The sequence below is a fragment of the Zonotrichia leucophrys genome, chromosome 5, assembly GCF_028769735.1.
Source record: "Zonotrichia leucophrys gambelii isolate GWCS_2022_RI chromosome 5, RI_Zleu_2.0, whole genome shotgun sequence".
Classification (NCBI taxonomy): Eukaryota; Metazoa; Chordata; class Aves; order Passeriformes; family Passerellidae; genus Zonotrichia; species Zonotrichia leucophrys.
Window position 1 is genome coordinate 54,057,738 of NC_088175.1, and position 16,896 is coordinate 54,074,633.

The 16,896-nt window shown below is 37.3% G+C and overlaps 1 protein-coding gene across 1 annotated transcript in view; it reads left to right on the plus strand.

Annotated features, from left to right (window-relative positions):
- The window catches only part of SPON1 (spondin 1), a 189,399-nt gene that overhangs the window by 153,364 nt on the left and 19,139 nt on the right, over positions 1-16,896 (plus strand). Inside the window, exon 7 of the mRNA XM_064715683.1 lies at positions 5,071-5,135. Coding sequence (XP_064571753.1) covers positions 5,071-5,135 — 65 coding nt within the window. The remainder of the gene's footprint in view (positions 1-5,070; positions 5,136-16,896) is intronic.

A 16,896-nucleotide genomic window follows, 5' to 3' on the forward strand; every position in this document is an offset into this window, starting at 1 on the left:
AAGACTGATCAGATATTTAAGAGCAGCCAACAATCCCTCCAAAGCACTACATCATTCTAATTTTTATAGCATTTGGTTCCCCACAGAACTGTGCAATACACTTTTTCATGCTCCCTTTATCTCTTTCTCCTTTAATAACAAATTATTTTTGAGGGGAAGGATGATCCTGCAGGGGAAGATGCTATCTTAGAACTCAGATATGTAGGTTTGTTTCCAGAAGACATTCAATTCATCATCTGGGAGCTGAAGATAATGTTGCTTTTTTCCCACTTTTTGAGGGTCTTGTGAAAATGAATTCACTGTGGATAGAAAGGCATTCAGATAGTGTGAGGAGTGTTCTGAAAGGAATTAAATGTTCTCAGTTCTAAAACAATGGAATGAATGCCAAGCAGCAGCAGCATGAAATGGGTGAAATTGAGCTCTGGCCCAAACCAGGTGTTTTCCATTCCCACAGTTCATTGGCTCTGATTCTGATGTCAGATAACACATTAATTTGTTTAGCTGATCCAAACCATATCATTATTGCAAAGTGCTAAGTGATCTGCACACTGGTAGCTTCTAACATTATTTGGCAGAGATAAAATAGTAATAAAACTTTAAAAATTGGCTTGGAAATAGTATGGAGTAGATGCTTTTCCATGATGGTTACCAAAAAGTAGCAGGAGCACATGGAATAACTTACAAGGCTTTCTAGATCCTACTAATCTCTCTTTCACTCCAAAGGTGTTCAGATCATGCTTAAAACTTTTGCTGAAAGCTTTCATTACTTTTAAAATGGATTTTACCCTTCAGAAGTGTTGTTTTAAGTCCCCTTGGTTGGGAAAGACTTCAAATCAAGTTCTGTCTTTAACGCTGCCTTTTTGAGCGATGTCCCACTTTCTGTTCTTGAAGTGAGGAAATGCTTTTAATCTTTTGTAGGTGCGCAGTAAAAGGTTTTAACTTAGCAGTGCTTTTATACCACAGGGTTCTGTGTGTTGTCATTTAATTACTTTATTCTGCATGAGCATTCATTTATACATTGCAGGAACAAATGCATGGAAAGCAAAGGATTAATTTTTTGCCAACTTCAGAGTAACAGTGAGGCTGTCAGTATCAGAATGACATTATCAACCTTTTGAAATCATGCCATTAGGATTTTTTGGAGAGCAGTGCTTTTATAGGGGACAGCTATTGAGTCAAACAGCCCCAGCTTGAACACCAGTGTAGAAAGTGGATGTGGAGAAAAGGAGAGTTGTTTGCAATTTTTTGCATGTTTTAATTTAGGCCACGATCCAAATGAAATTGAAGTCAACCTGGAAACCGCTTTGGCTCCACTTGGACTTGTTGGCCAAGTTTGAAGCCTGCAGAGAAGGAGCCATTCTTTTCGAATGGAAGCTGGAGTCCTGTAATTGTACTTGTAACTGAAATTGCAGAAGCGGCTTTGGGTGAAAAACCAAGTTTTGTCAGTGATTGTGTCCAACCACACTTGAGGGATTTTCATCAGCTCCAAGCAGGAGAATTGGTGCCCTGCCCTTTAACTTCTGACAGTGAAACATTTTGACACTCCATCATTTTGCAAACAATGTGGTTTTCTCTGCCAAAATGTAAGAGTTTCATTAGTTTGAATAATTTCTTCCAAGATAAATACAAAATTGATGACAACTTGCAACATACCGTGGTGAAAAAAATCACAGTTCTCTTTTCCATATTTTGGTGGAAATTTGAGACCTTGCTTACTTAAATTACTTTAATTAAAGCAAAATTTTGGGATATGAAAAGTAAAATGGGTACAAATGTAGGACAGCAAGCATGAAGAAAATCTTAATAAAATTATATTTTCATTATATTAACAAAATGTGGTGGTTTTGCCTCTACTGTAAAGTCTGTGCAGTTGGTTTTTCAAGGCAATTGGGTTGCATCAACTGGTTATTTGTTACTAATTTGTGGGTTTCTCTTCAGGCATTTTATATCCTCTCAGCTTTTACCATCTGCCAATAATTATAACTGGAGAGGCTGGCCAGCAAACCCAAGCACAGCATTTTGTCCATAGATTGCTCTCCATCCATGGATTGTTCACAATTCCTGGGTAACATCAGTTTCCCTGGGCTGCTTAAATTTCTCATGTTTGTCCTCAAAAACATGGGGATCAGCTGGAGGGTTATTTTATTTTATTTTATTTTATTTTAATTGTTTTTTCAGGCTTGTCTGAATGCACCATGCACTGCCCCTTCTTTCCTTCTCTCTGCACTTGCTCCTGAGCTGTTGGCCACTGCTCATCTGCTCTTGGTGTTAATTTTTAATTTGAGCAGCACGTGTTGAAATGCTTTCAGATGTGGCTGATTTTGATACCAGTGACATAATTACTGCCTCCTATTAGATAAGCAGTGCGTGACTTTAATAAATGTAACCATCTATGCTCATGGCAGACTTTTGTTGGGATGTAAAATGCAGAGTTAGTAATTTTGAATGCAAATCTCTTTTCAAGGTAAGTAAAGGAAGATGTGCCTGGCTGGAAAGGGATAGGATATTGAAACAAGGAAAACTAAAAATTAAGGAAAATTTTGTTTTCAGAGACAGTCAACATCTTTTAGCTTCAAACCTTTAACCTAATTTGTTTCATCAGTTACTTTTTAAACCACTTTCAGTGCAAAAGTGTCTCTCTGTGGTGTTTGTGAGGTCCCCAGGATGAGGAAAGAGATGAAAATTTGGCTCCCATGTTCTCAGAAGGCTTATTTACTATTCTATTCTATTCTATTCTATTCTATTCTATTCTATTCTATTCTATTCTATTCTATTCTATTCTATTCTATTCTATTCTATTCTATTCTCACAGACATCTTTTATGAAAAAATCCTTTCCTTAGGATTTTTTCCCCTGAGAAGATGAGAGGCCTCAGGTGCAAAATGTAAACATTGATTATCTGCTGCTGTGGAATGCAACAGGTGCATCTGTGATTGGCCCATATTGGTTGTTTGTAATTAATGGCCAATCACAGTCCAGCTGGCTCAGACTCTGTCTGAGACAGAAGCTTTTATTGTCATTCTTCTTTCTTTTTCTATTCTTAGCTAGCTTTTTGATGAAATCCTTTCTTCTATTCTTTTAGTATAATACATATCATAAAATAATAAATCAAGCCTTCTGAAACATGGAGTCAGATCCTCATCTCTTCCCTCATCCTAAGACCCTGTGAACACTGTTGCATTATATTATATTATATTATATTATATTATATTATATTATATTATATTATATTATATTATATTATATTATATTATATTATATTATATTGCATCATATTATATTATATTATATTGCATCATATTATATTGCATTACAATTACATTACAATTACATTACATTGCATTGCATTACATTACATTATACTATACTGCATTACATTATATTATAATTACATTACATTATATTATATTGCTATAATAAAGCTATACCTAAGAAGGAGAAAGGATACATCAGAAGGCTTACCAAGAATGATAATGAAAGCTCGTGACTCCTCAGAATCTGACACAGCTGGACCATGATTGGTCATTAATAAAAAACAATTCACATGGAACCAATCAAACATTCACCTGTTGGTAAACAATGCCCAAGCCACATTCCAAAGCAGCCAACACAGGAGCAGCAATCAGATAATTATTGTTTTCATTCCTCTCTGAGGCTTCTCAGCTTCCCAGGAGAAAATCCTGGGCAAAGAGGATTTTTCAGAAAATATCAGAGTGACAGTCTCTCTACTTGTGTGAGTGTGGAGGTGAGAAGAAGGCCCTAGAGGAACCTGGATGTGCTGAATCTCTCCTGCATGGTTGGGCTGGTGCTGCTCACCCAGGGTGTGCCTGCCCCAGAGGATCTGCCTGCTGTGTGATTGCTCCCTGCCAGCACAAAATCCTCTTTTTTCTACCTCTACCAGTAGAGTGAGAGCTTGGTAAAATATCTTTATACTTACTTGCCTTTGTCAAGTTGGATTTTCAGTGTATCTTTATACTTACTTGCCTTTGTAGAGTTTGATTTTCAGTAAATCTTTATACTTACTTGCCTTTGGAAAGTTGGATTTTCAGCTGTCATAGCTCAGGACGCTTCGTGTAGGATTTTTCCTGGCGCCTGCATTTATAAAAGTGATTTCCAAAGAAGTGGCTTTTCCATGCACTCAGGCTAAGGGAGAGGTCATGTCACATTTATATTCCTGTGTCACAGAGAGGGCCCATGATCTCTGCAATGTCCTTGCTTTGGTGAAGGGAGGGACTCAGGGAATATTGAGACAACCAGTGGAACCTGTTTTTCTTTGAGCTGGGGTGTGGATGGACTAGGGCTGGTCTGGGCTGTCAGAACTGTTGCTATCAAGCAAGAAATGGCTCTGTTATCACTAAACTGAAAGGTCAGCTCTGCTGGAAGTGCCAATTACTGGCAATACCTGAAGTGGGTTTCTTGGTCTAATTGGGAAATATTTTTAAAAGACAGTAGAAATCATGGGAGTGAGCTGTGAACTCTGTGTCCCTCCAGGTGAATTACTGGTGTGGATTCCTAAGGGAGAAGGGGAAAATGCTTCTGAAGAAGTGTGATAGATGTCTTTGGGGCACCTGAGCCTTGTTAATGCTTTTGTCCTGAGTTTATTGTAGCAATATAGAGTTTGAAAGTGCTGATGCAAGGATTGCAGCAGACTTTAGGAAATAATCTTTGTGTTGGTGCTTTGTGGGCTTCCACAGATGGCTGCTGCATTCCACCCTGTGATTTTCAGATGCATGAATGGAGAGCAAAGAAAACGTGCCACCAGTGCAGTGCATCCACCATGGAGCCTTTCCATCCTTCCATCCATCCATCCTTCCACCCATCAGGATAATAAATAACACATCACACATATTCACAGGGTGCTGATGTTGTATTAACAGCAATTTTTCTGTCCTTGCTGTGTATCAAGCTTGGGAATGCCTGGTGGAAGCTTTCCCTCAGCTGGTGATGCCAAACCGCTGCTGCTGGTGTTTAAAGCTCATAGTCACAGCTTGATCTCGTGCCCTGCACTTTTTATTTCTGCTGTAAAACACATTGCTCTCCTTTAAAAATCTCCTTTGTCTCTTTCCACAGAGTGATGAGGTTCTGACAGTCATCAAGGCCAAGGCACAGTGGCCAGCCTGGCAGCCTCTGAATGTGTAAGTAAGTAGGGAATTGTCTGTCTCAAGAGCTTTGTGTTGGCTAAAGAAATAACCTAACATTTGTTGATAGATGAGTTTTTGATTTTTTTTTTTTGGTAGAGTGTGTTTGATTGGTTTGTTGTTTTGTTTTGTTGGTTTTGGGGTTTTTCCCCCACATCTGCTTATCTCTTTTCTTCCTCTTTAGCATCTCTCCATTTTTTAGATGCTTTGGTTGGCTAGCTGTGACAGCAGGACTATCCCATGGAGTTTGTGCTTTCCACACATAAACAGTGATGTTTATTCAATGTTTTCTCAAATATCTTGTACTCTTCTGCATGTAGTAACAGCATTTTTGGCATCCTATTTCACACTCTGTGCAATGCACTGTGACAGCAAACCCTGATGCACCGACAGAAAACTCTCAAAGGACTGATTTTTCAAAATGCCAATCTGAAACACTCTGTGATGGCAGTGCATCCACCATGGAGCCTTTCCATCCTTCCATACATCCTTGCATGCATCAGGATAATAAATTACACATCTCACATGCTCTCAGGGTGTGCTAGGTTGCCCAGAGCAGCAGCCTCCACTTTTTATCTGTACATCTGTCATGTATTAACAGCAATTTTTCTGTCCTTGCTTTCTATCAAGCACCAACAAAAAAAAGACTCTCAAAGGGCTAATTTTTCAAAATGCCAATCTGAAACACCCCCTGTGATGGCCTCCTGATCCTGAACCACGGCTCTTTCACCAAGTGAGGCAGGAATTTTGCTTCCCAGGGTCCTGGCTCTGGGCTCTCCAGCACTCAGCAGAAAAGAGGAGAAAACTCCTCTTCCAGGATGCTCTTGAGTTTCCTGGTGGCCCCTCAGGGGAGCTGTCAGAGCAGGGCTGGTGGTTCCTGGATCATTTATCTACACTTGGCCCAAAGTTCATGCTCATTATCCAAGCCCAAATGAGTGAGACCTACAAGAAGTGAGAAAAGATGTGGACACAGTAAAAGGGATCTGAGCTGACAGTCAATTAAATCCTTGCAGGAGCAGGGCAATTAGTTTAATGCAAGACTGTACAGAAAAATAGTCCTGTTTTCTGTTTCCCGGGAGCAGGTAGTGAAGCACTGTGTCTGATTTTGTCACCTGTATTTCAGAAAGCATGTGGAAACTTGAAGGTTAGTTAAAAAAAAAAAAAAAAACCACAAAAACAAACCTGCAAAAGAGTTCAGTTTTCAGAAAACATCCCCTTCCCTAAAGGGGCTTAGAAACTCTTAAGCAGCTTAGGACTTAAGCCATTCACTTTATCCTTTTCCCCTCTGCAAAAAAAGAAAAAAAGAAAAAGAGGTTAGGAGGTAAGCTCAGCTTAAATAGTGAAAAGATTTCTGATAACTGATCCCTCTTTAATCTAGCAAAACCACAACCCAACAAACAAATGAAAAAAGAAAGCCAACACCAAAATATCAAAGTATGAAATCCCTCCTAGCGTGAAAGCTGAGGAAATTCATGACAAGGAAATGGTGTGGGAAAAGACTTTAGCACTGTGACGAACCTTGAGAGCAGCTCACCTGAGCATGAGATGGATTTTCCATCCCTGGAATATATTGCAGCCCTGAGACAGGACAGCAGGTTCTGCACAGGAGCTGCAGGTTGGGATTTTTTGGCCTGTGTAATCCCAGTAATGGCATTCCTGATTCATGGTCTTGTCCTGGAGCTCCAGGATTTGGATTTGGTCGTGTTTGCCATGGAGCAGCTGTGGATAGCTGCTCTTTTTTCCTTGCTGCCTTCTTTCCATTCCCTCCAAATTAAGACTTTAAAATGGAACCGTTTCCATTGTTCTGCTCTGGTGAGTTCTCCATCTCAAAAAAGCCATTTATTTTTTCACTCCCACTCCAGTCCCAAAGCAACACCTCTGCCTGATGTTTCTGTTACCAAAGTGAACAATTCCACCTGGAACTTGGAGCAGGTTTGTGTTTTGTTCACAGAAAGATGGAGGGAGAATCTCCAGCTCCAAAGTCTCAGTGCATCAGCTTGAATGTATTACATCACAAAAATTAATGCTAATCAAAGTGTGTTGCTCCAATCATTATTCCTAATTTTATACAGCCCCAAGAAACTGCAGAAAAATCTGAGTGGGAACAGCTTCAGGATCTTTCTTAGGCAGATTCTTCCACAGAAATGCCTGTGAATGTTTTTGCAACACCCTCCACATGTTTTTCCAGTCAATTCTTACCTTTTCTCTATGGCAGTTCTCACCTTTCAGTAACATCAAAAAGAAGAAATCTTGGTGGTTTTGCTTTCAAATGCTCTGCAGGGGTTCCCCTAACCCTTCACTTTACAGGTAGTGTTTGATTTTTGGCTTTTTAAACAATATTATTTTATCATATTTTGACATGGTGTCCTGCTTTTTGATTCCACTTAAAAATATGATCTAAGCTTCACAAGAAGACAACATTTTCAATATCCTTTAACTGTGGTTAATTGCACATTTCCTTTAGTGGCTTGTCCTTCTTGGAATTTAGATTAGAGCTGTGCAAGTGCTGAATAATGACTCCTCAGGATAAACATTTTTTTCTATTATTATACACAGCACAACCATCTTGCTAATCAAGAATTGACTAAAAGTCATGAATATTTCATTTTTTGTGTTATGTATGTAATGGATAATAGGGTGTGATAATGGTGCCAAAGTGGCATTGCAATGTACCACGATAAGAACAGCATAAAACTCCTCCTGAATGTGCTTCACAGCAATTATAAAAGGTGGTTTTTATGGAGGTCTGTAGTGTCAAAAGTTGTAAAATTCAGCCTGCTCTCACTTCAAAGTTTACCTCATGATTCCATGTCATCTCCCAGTGTGATATAATGTGGAAAATACATCCTGCCAAACTTCACTGTCTGTTTTGCGTGGATCCTCTCCTCCATGTGCCTGCTCCTTGTCACTGTTTTCCATTTTTTACTTTTCTTCCTTTCACTCCTCTTCATTACCCTCACTTCAGTTTCCTAATTCAGGGCACCAGCGTGCAGAAAACTCTCCTGAGTTTTCCTGTATAGGAGACAGCTTTGGGTGATATTTGTGAGCCAGTTTTTGATGGTTCCCTGACTGAAGGAGCATCCCTGGTAGCACGAGAAGGATGAGTGCCAGACCGAGTAATAAAACATTTTTGCTGTTGCTGATATTTGAATCACCAAGTCTTGTGTCTGCAATTCTGGCTTTGAAGTACTTCCTTGAGCACACTGGTATCAGTCTCCAGCACGCTGTCAAATCAAAGTAATTTTTCTTATCTTTCTTGTATAAACAAGTGCACAGCCCATTGCTCCCCTTCCTCGGGGCCGCGTTTCAGGCAGAGTCAAAATGTGATTTTCATACCCAGCTGCAAACCGTTGGCCTTTGGCGGTGTGGAGGATAAAATACATCAAAAACCAGATAGTGCCACTGGTGGCCAAATCTGCATATCTGGCACCTGTGAAATAAACAAGCCATGACAGACAAATGTGGGATAAAGGCGGCAGAACTTTTAAAGTTAATATGCATCAAATTCACTGGGAGGGAGTATTTTTTAAAATTTTCCCTCAAATTCCCTTTCCCAAAATATATGCCATCTTTTTTTTGGTTTTTTTTTCTGGCTGTACTTGTTATTCCTTTATTCCTTTTATTTCAAATCTAGACATCACCATTGAGACACGAAAGGAGAGGTATTTGAATTGTAATTCTTGGGTCTAATCACTCTTTTGTATTCCCTGTGAGCCAGTAGCTCTGTGCAACACTGTGGAATCTGAAATTCCATGTACAGCCTACCACTGATAAACACAAACATGGATTCCATACAGGGTGGAAATTATTCTCAAGTATGTAAATTTAAAGTTTAGTAGGTCAACCTATAAAGAAAATATTTCAATGCAAAAATTCAAGATATTTTATCTTGGCAAACAGCATGGTGAGAGTACCTGACATATCAAGAGTTTAGCTGTTATGAAGTGTACACAAGGATTTTCTTACTTCTCTCTCACTTTATTCTTTTTCTTTGATGCAAAGCCTCTTTTTCTTTCCAACCTTTTTATTGCCTCAGTCCATTTTTAGTTACAACCAATGTACCTTGAAGTGAAAGGCGTTTTTCCTTACTTCCATTCTGAACTATCTGAAGTTTAGAAATCTCTCCTTTTCTTCCTCATTGTCCCCCCTGTTCCCATTTCCCCTCTCCCTGCTGTTTGTGTGAGCAGTCATGGTCCTGTGCTTTTCCAGATCTGACTTTTCCTCACCCATTCAAGGAATCTTTTCCATTTATTTCAAAATTACCTGAGAATGCTCCAATAAGCACTGGTGAAGCCTAGCAGAAAAGGAGGCCTTGTCCCATATAAACCCAATGGATGGAAGTATTTAAATATAATTTATAGACTTATGTGTTTATATATTTATATTATATATATCTATTTATATATTTTTATATCTAAGTATTTATATATTTATATAAGTTGGTCTGGTTACCTCATCATCTGCTTAAATGATCCCATCCACCTCTTTCCATTTCAAGTTTTGCACACCTCTGATGTCTTTTATCTGACTGCAAACATATTGGGGCTTTTTTTCCTGGTTGGCATGGAGGATATCAGGAAATGGGACAGCATATTCCTAAGCATGAGTTTTTGGCATTGTTCTAGGTAATGTGACTTGAACTGTTCCAGAAATCAAAGAGTAATCTATAGAAAGTTGATGGAAAAAAGAAAAACTGCCCTGATCCAAAATAAGTTTGATCTGACAGATCATACAAGGTAGAGGGGAAAAATGCTGACATACTCAGCTGCATTTTCCTTCCTTTATTCTTGAATAAAAGGCTTTTCAATCTTCCAGAATTCTTCTGTCACCATTTGCCAAAAAAAATTTCAGCAGAGGTTTTGATCCTGCACTGGATTTGCTCGGATCAATAAATTTCCATTACAGCATTTGGCAATTGGAAGCCAAGCCACAGATGTGTATATTTGGGCCTTCTGTGTTGGTTTGCTTCCTATTTTAATTTTATTTTAAAACAAACAAATAAAATGTATGTATTTATTTATTTATCTATTCGTGGTGAAGAGGTTATTTTAAAACTTTTTTTTTTATTTTTTACCTTTTTTACTGAAATGTTTAAGTTTGGCTGGGTTTTTTTCCTTACTTCACCATAATTTGCTGCTGATCCTGTGCCCATATTTTTTTTTTCCCTAAAGCAGCCTCCACACTGAGATCACTGGATTGTGTGATGTTGTTAGACAGAGAATGTCCTAGGTCAGACTTGGAACTCCTTACTGTCTTCTGAAATGAAATAAAATTCTTCTCCTCATCTTGTTCTTCTTTGTTAAAAAGCTCCATTTATTTTCCTGTAAACTCCTAATTCAATTCCTGAGGTGTTTACATACTAAAATAGCTATTAGCAACATTACCGTATGCATAAAAAATACAACCAAAACCCCACATTCAGTTCCTGGAGAACAGAAATGTCTGGCTCTATTTCCACCTTCTTTTTTCTTCTGAATTCCTTTGCAGTACTTAAAACAGAGTGCATGAATTAGGTAAATTTAAAAAGAAAATACTGAGATTTGTCTCCTTTTTTTTGGCTTGTATTTACTGAATTCAACTTCAAAACCACAAAGTTGCTGTTCAGCCAAAGATGCACTTTTAAAGTAAATTATAATTTACTTACATCCAGTTGAAATTGATTTTCTATTACTTGCTTCATTGTTCTCCACTGAAAACTGGAGGAAATGACAACATTTACATTAAATTCAAAATAATGGAGTAGTTCTTTGAATCAAAGTTTCAAGTAGACATTTCTTTTTGTGCTGTCCTGCAAAATATGTGATTTGAGGAATCTTTTTAAGATTTTCAGAAAATCTGATAGAATTAATCTTATTTTTCAGGATTTAGGTAATTGATCTGTTTATCTGTCTGTCTGCTGAATTAGAGAAATTAATTTCCAGTTCATCCATGTGAATTATCTATTTCTCTCAAAATTGCATATGTGGATAAAATATGTGCGTATTTTATATATTGTTGTGATTTATATTTATATTTCTGTTTACGTTTACACTCACGTTTATATTTATATTTATATTTATATTTATATTTATATTTATATTTATGTTTATGTTTATGTTTATTTTGTTGTGATTTATATAAATCACAACAAAAACTGGCATTTTTCTTTTAGTAAGACCTATATTAAAAAAATACTTGTAGGCTGAAATCAAAATCAGTATCTTCTTGTTCTACGTACATTGGAAATGATTTATTTTGGAGAGATTAATGTGGACACTGTTGGAGGAAAAAGAAACAGATGTACAGAGTGGATTTGTGGCCTTGATCAGTGATTTTACTGGAGGAAAAAAAGATTTCTCTATCTCCCCTGTTTAATTGTTGCCTCAGATTTTGGTAAAAGCAAGCTGCTTATTCCCTTATATTGTGTTTTAATTTTGAGACAGTCCACTGCAGTTATTTATTACCAATGCCCAGGTTCAAATAATTAAGCAGTTTATGCCAGTTACATTTTTTAATGCATGTCAGATAGTGCTGAATTGTGCTGAAATGTACCTTAAATGGCCTTCCCACAGAGCTGCCTTCACACCAAATTCCTCAGGGCTTGCAAACTAAAATTTATCCAAAATTTTTTACCAGTTCCTGCCCATCCACCTAAAATATTTGAAATTGGGCCTTTATTTATTTTAAAATACTATGAAGTCACAAAAGTTTAGTTTTGCATTAGGGTAGTAAATTCTGAGGTTGGTTGCTCGTTTTCAGTTGTGCTGTCCCATTAAGAGGGATGAAATCACTTTCTGGCTTGCCATGCAAAAAATAAATAGCTGCCCATAAATAAAGGTGATTTTGGTATCAGAACGTAATTTATAAAAATGTACAATAGCAATGAGTAAATTATTCAGCTGCTCAATTAATCAGGTCCTCAGACTACCCAAATGAGATTATAAAAACCAACAAAACCCCCACATTTGAACATGCACACTCGTGTTTGGGTTTAAATGGCATTCAGAAAGGCAAAATACAGATGAACTGCAATTAACCAGCTGTAATGGGCATTGTCTAAATTGTCTAAATAATTATATTTGGTGTTGTCTCCAAAGGGATGAGCAAAGCTCATATCATAGCCCTTTAATCATCTCTGCACTGGATGTCATTGATAATTGGTTATACAAATTGATTGCAAACATTGTTCCACCTAATGAGCTGAAACATAAATCACGTGTGGATAATTTTTTCTTGTGTGACTAAGAGTCAACAGAGGCTTATATAAAAATAAGGAAGATTATATTTTATTGGTCCTTCTTATATTCCTTATAATGCTTTTTTTTTCATGCTACTTGTTGGACATTTTCTCCTAGGTGAATACTACATTCATCTGGTTTCCACTTCCTCTGTAGTGTTAAAATAGTAAAGCTGGTGCATTTTCTTGCCTTCCAAGTTTTTATATCCTTCCATAGCTGCATTTGAGCAGCTATGTGTGCCTGGGGTTGAATTACCTTTTAGTTTTTTTAAATAAAAACAAAGAGTGTTAACTCTTGGTATAAAGTTAGCAGCATCACTCCTTAGAGTAAAGTGGACAGTGTGAACAGCTCAAAAGAATGATTGATTTAAAACTGAAATATAATAGAAGTAGAATCTCATCATAATCTCTTAAAGTAGAATCCAACTATTGCCTGAAGTGAACTTTGATGAACCTTTAGGGATTCTTAGGGGCAAAAACATCTTATGTTCTTAATTGCAGTTAACAGCTTGCATCAACTAAAGGTCTCTGGCCACACTTGGTTGGAAAGTTGCTAAAAACCCCAGTGATTTTTATATAAATCACATATAAATGATTGCCATCAGAGCAGCATCATCCCCGTGCCTGGGCTGCTCTGAATTCACAAGAACACCCTTGCCATCACCAGCAGCTGCATGCAGGGAAGCAGAACCTGCAGCAGGGAAATAATGACATTTGCACAAGCCCATCTCGTTGATAACAACGAAGAATAAAAGGAAATAAAAAACTGCTGGCAGCTAAGGCATGAAGAACTGAAAGCAGGAATAGGCTGATGAATTGTGTGATCTGCAAATTCATTCTCAGAGGCTCGCCATTGTAATGAGTGAAATGTGGTTATATTTGACACCTCATTGGATTTATGTTATCCTAAAAGAAAATACTCTTTTTTTTTTTTCCTGAAGAGTTATGATGTGCTTTTCTCTTGACAGATGAGTTGATTTAGATTTTGAGATGCTTGAAAGTATTTTTTAAATTCCCTAAGTGGCTCTCTCCAGCTCCAGCTAGGCTGTTATAAGAATAAAAGTTGTAATGTTGTATTGTATGGGCCATATTTTCCCTTCAACAGGCTCCCTGGGAATATTATAAAAAGATTTTGTGTGAGGTATGTCTTGTCTAAACTTAAACCCCTGCATGGTAAATGCAGATTGAAATTTTCATGCCAAGCTAGAGGAAAACACACTGTTTTACTTGTGTTTAGAATGTTCTAATAGCTGTTTATTTGTTGAGGTTTTGTGTTTCCTTTGGAAAAATGACTTGACAATGAGCGAGTTGAAAAACTCCTCCAAATCTGACCGAGTTTAATGAATGCACAGAAATCTGAGTGTTCCTGTGATTGCTTGCTAACATCTGGTGGCTCATTATTCCTTCAGAGCCTGACCTTATCTGAGCTGCCATAAATGGATGGACACAAATTCTGCAGAGGCCACAGCGAAATGCAAAGAATTGCAGAGAGAGCTGAATCAGAATGCAGAGCTCAGGCTGATGTGGGAGACATTTTTGCATTGAAGCTTTCAGGAATGAAAAATTTTCTAATAGTTTAAAGTGAGGTACTTTGGTGAAAGTTCAGGAAGAAGGGGAGGAAAGCAGCCCAAAATGTGAATTGGCATTTGAGACCTGTATCAGAGTTACTCTTGCCAGAATTATTGGCAGAATTACTCTTGCCAGACATAATCAGGACCTACCTGAATTTATGTAATGCACAAACTGGTGTAAATGTGAAAACCTCATTCTTTATCACAAAAATGATGTTTTCCTTGCATCAATTACACATAAAATAATAAATCTTGAAGCCCTGAAACTAAAGAAAAAGAAGCTAAATTCAAGCTGATTTCCTTAGAAACTAACTTCTTTAAAGTAAAACCATTTTCAGGAAATATAACAAAGGCATAAAGAAGCCATTTATCAGAGGAAAAATACATTTTGTATAAAAAGAAAAAGAAAGCACTTTAACTAAAGCATAATTCTTGTTCAGATTTATCTACTCAAATTTTGGATGAGAACTTTTGCCATAGCTGTGTGGCAAAAATGCTTCCTCACCAGGTGTTGTGCAGTGATGCTGAAAATGCTTTGTATTTTAAAAACTCTGGTTTCATAGTTCTTTCCTCAGAAAGGAAGATGAGTGTAATCTTTAAAAAGTAGTATTTCTAGCTTTGGATTTTCAATAGAACCAGTTAGACCAGACAGAACCAGTTATAAGCTTTGGAAGCAGCAATTAACACTTCCAGATTTTTCTAGTCATTCTATGGTACCCACTCCCACAAAAAGATATGTCAAAAAAAAAAAAAAAGAAAATAAGATGTCCTGATCTTTCTAAAGTAATCTTTTATGAATGTGGATGTGGAACTGGAGCATTAAAATTCATCTTAACTATAGTGTCTTCATGATATGCATCCCAGGAATTGAATATAATGAGGGCCTGCAAAGATTTCTGTTGCTTTTCCCCAAATGTGTTGTCCTATACAGCAGCTATTTTTATTCTTGCAAGGCCACATTTTGTTTGAGTGGTGCCACTACAGGCTGTGACTTTACTTTTTATTTCTGTAAATCTCTGGAGGGTCTTTTCCCCCCCAGGAATCCTTATCTCCCTTGTCACTGCCTACCCTAAAATGGGGTAAGAGCCAACATCTGTCAATCCTGCTGGAAATTAGGTTTCCTTCCCCAAAATGACAGTGTGGAACCATGAAACATTTCCAAAGTTTGGGGGTTTTGTGTACAAAATGACAGGAGGCCAGACAGAGTCTCTTGTTTCTATGGCTACACAGTGATGTGTCTGGCTCAGATATTTTCTCCTTTTATGATTTTATAGATAACTGGGATTCATCCAGTGAAGCTTTAATATTGTCAAAAATAGAATCTAACCCCCAATCTAATCAGGAACGGTAATGCAGAAAGGACAATCCAATATATATAAAAAAAAAACAAAATACAGGGGAAAAGTCAGCTGTGCCTTTTGATAACATGAAGAAAAATACATAAATTTCTCTGGAGCTGTGAAAGAGTTTGAGTGCTCCAGCTCTGCATTTGGCTAATGGTTAAAGTGTATTTTATGTCAGAAAATTCCCTGTGCTCCATCCTTCCTTCCTGCTGCATCTCATTCCTTCCCACTGTTGGTGTCCTGTCCTACGGACCCCAAACCCTCAGGTGTCCCCTCCTGTCTGATTTTGGCAGCTTTGGTTGAGTCCCTGAACTCCTGACAGCTGGATGCATTTTTGTTGAATGAACAGATTATCCATCAGCAAACCTAATCAAAGCACTTTTGTTAAAAGGCTCTGTCTTCAAAATGGAAGCTTTCGTGTAAGAATTGGACCTGAATGCAAATTCTTTTTTCTTTCATCTTGAAAAAAACTAATTCTATTTAGGGTTTCTTTAAATATAAATTCTATTTTTGTCCCACAAAGTAGATATATTTGTCCACACCAAAAAATCTCAGAAGATGTATCTCAGCAATAATACATATTTTAAAAATCCATCTAGAATAACAGGCATTTTTATTTGAGACAGGGTGAGATTGGGCTCAAAGTGCATGTATATATCTGGATAATTAATGTAAGATAAAATCTTTAATAATTTGAATTTCCATTTTACTGTTACTTCAGGAACTTTACAGGAATTAGTGAACCCAACATTCAAAACTTGGTTGCTCTCTTTTAATGCTCTCTACAGAGCTCCATTTAAATGAGAAGATAACTCAGTCTCTTATTTTTTTCCCAGACATCAGGACAAAACTCTGCTGAGTTGTGTTTTGGGAGCTCAAGGCAACAAATTTCTGCCTCTCTTGGCATCCATTCTCATGCTATTGTGAAGTACCCTGTTACCTGAATCCTTGTCAGCTGAGTGCCATTTAGTGTTATATACATTTATATAACTTTATATACATTTATATAACTTTATATACATTTGTTGACTAAAAAATCCAAAAACTACATCACACTTACAGAAAAGAATTGTCTTTTAAGGGTATTACTGAGACCTAGGAAAACTTCATTGTCTGACAGATGGTCCAACACCCACGTTAAGAAATTCATAATCCAATCTCAAGGAAAAAAGAGTTATAGGTAAAAACATATGTGTTTGTTGGAAAAGAAAAAAAAAGTATAGATTTTTTTTTTTGTCAGAGCAAGCACATATGGCAGCTCCATTTTCTGTCACCATTTACTTTCTACTTAAAATTCAAATGTCACTAGGCAAGGAAAAAAATTGAGTATTAAAACATAGGAAAGAATTAACTAAGAACAATCCCTGCAAGAACATTATACTCATTGTTCATGGCAATTAAAGGCCATCCAGTTAAATCCAACTTCCTCCTCCCATTCTGCAAAACATCTCATCCCCTTGCCTTTTTTCTTTCCCTACACGTTCCTCCCATTGGTAGTTACAGTTTTATGATTATTTCCCAACCATCTGCTGTCTTTGCTTGAGCCAAATAATTTCCCTTTATAAAATGGTGAGTAACCACGTCAGCATCATTTCCGTGCAGTTGCACGTGCACTCACTGATCCTCAT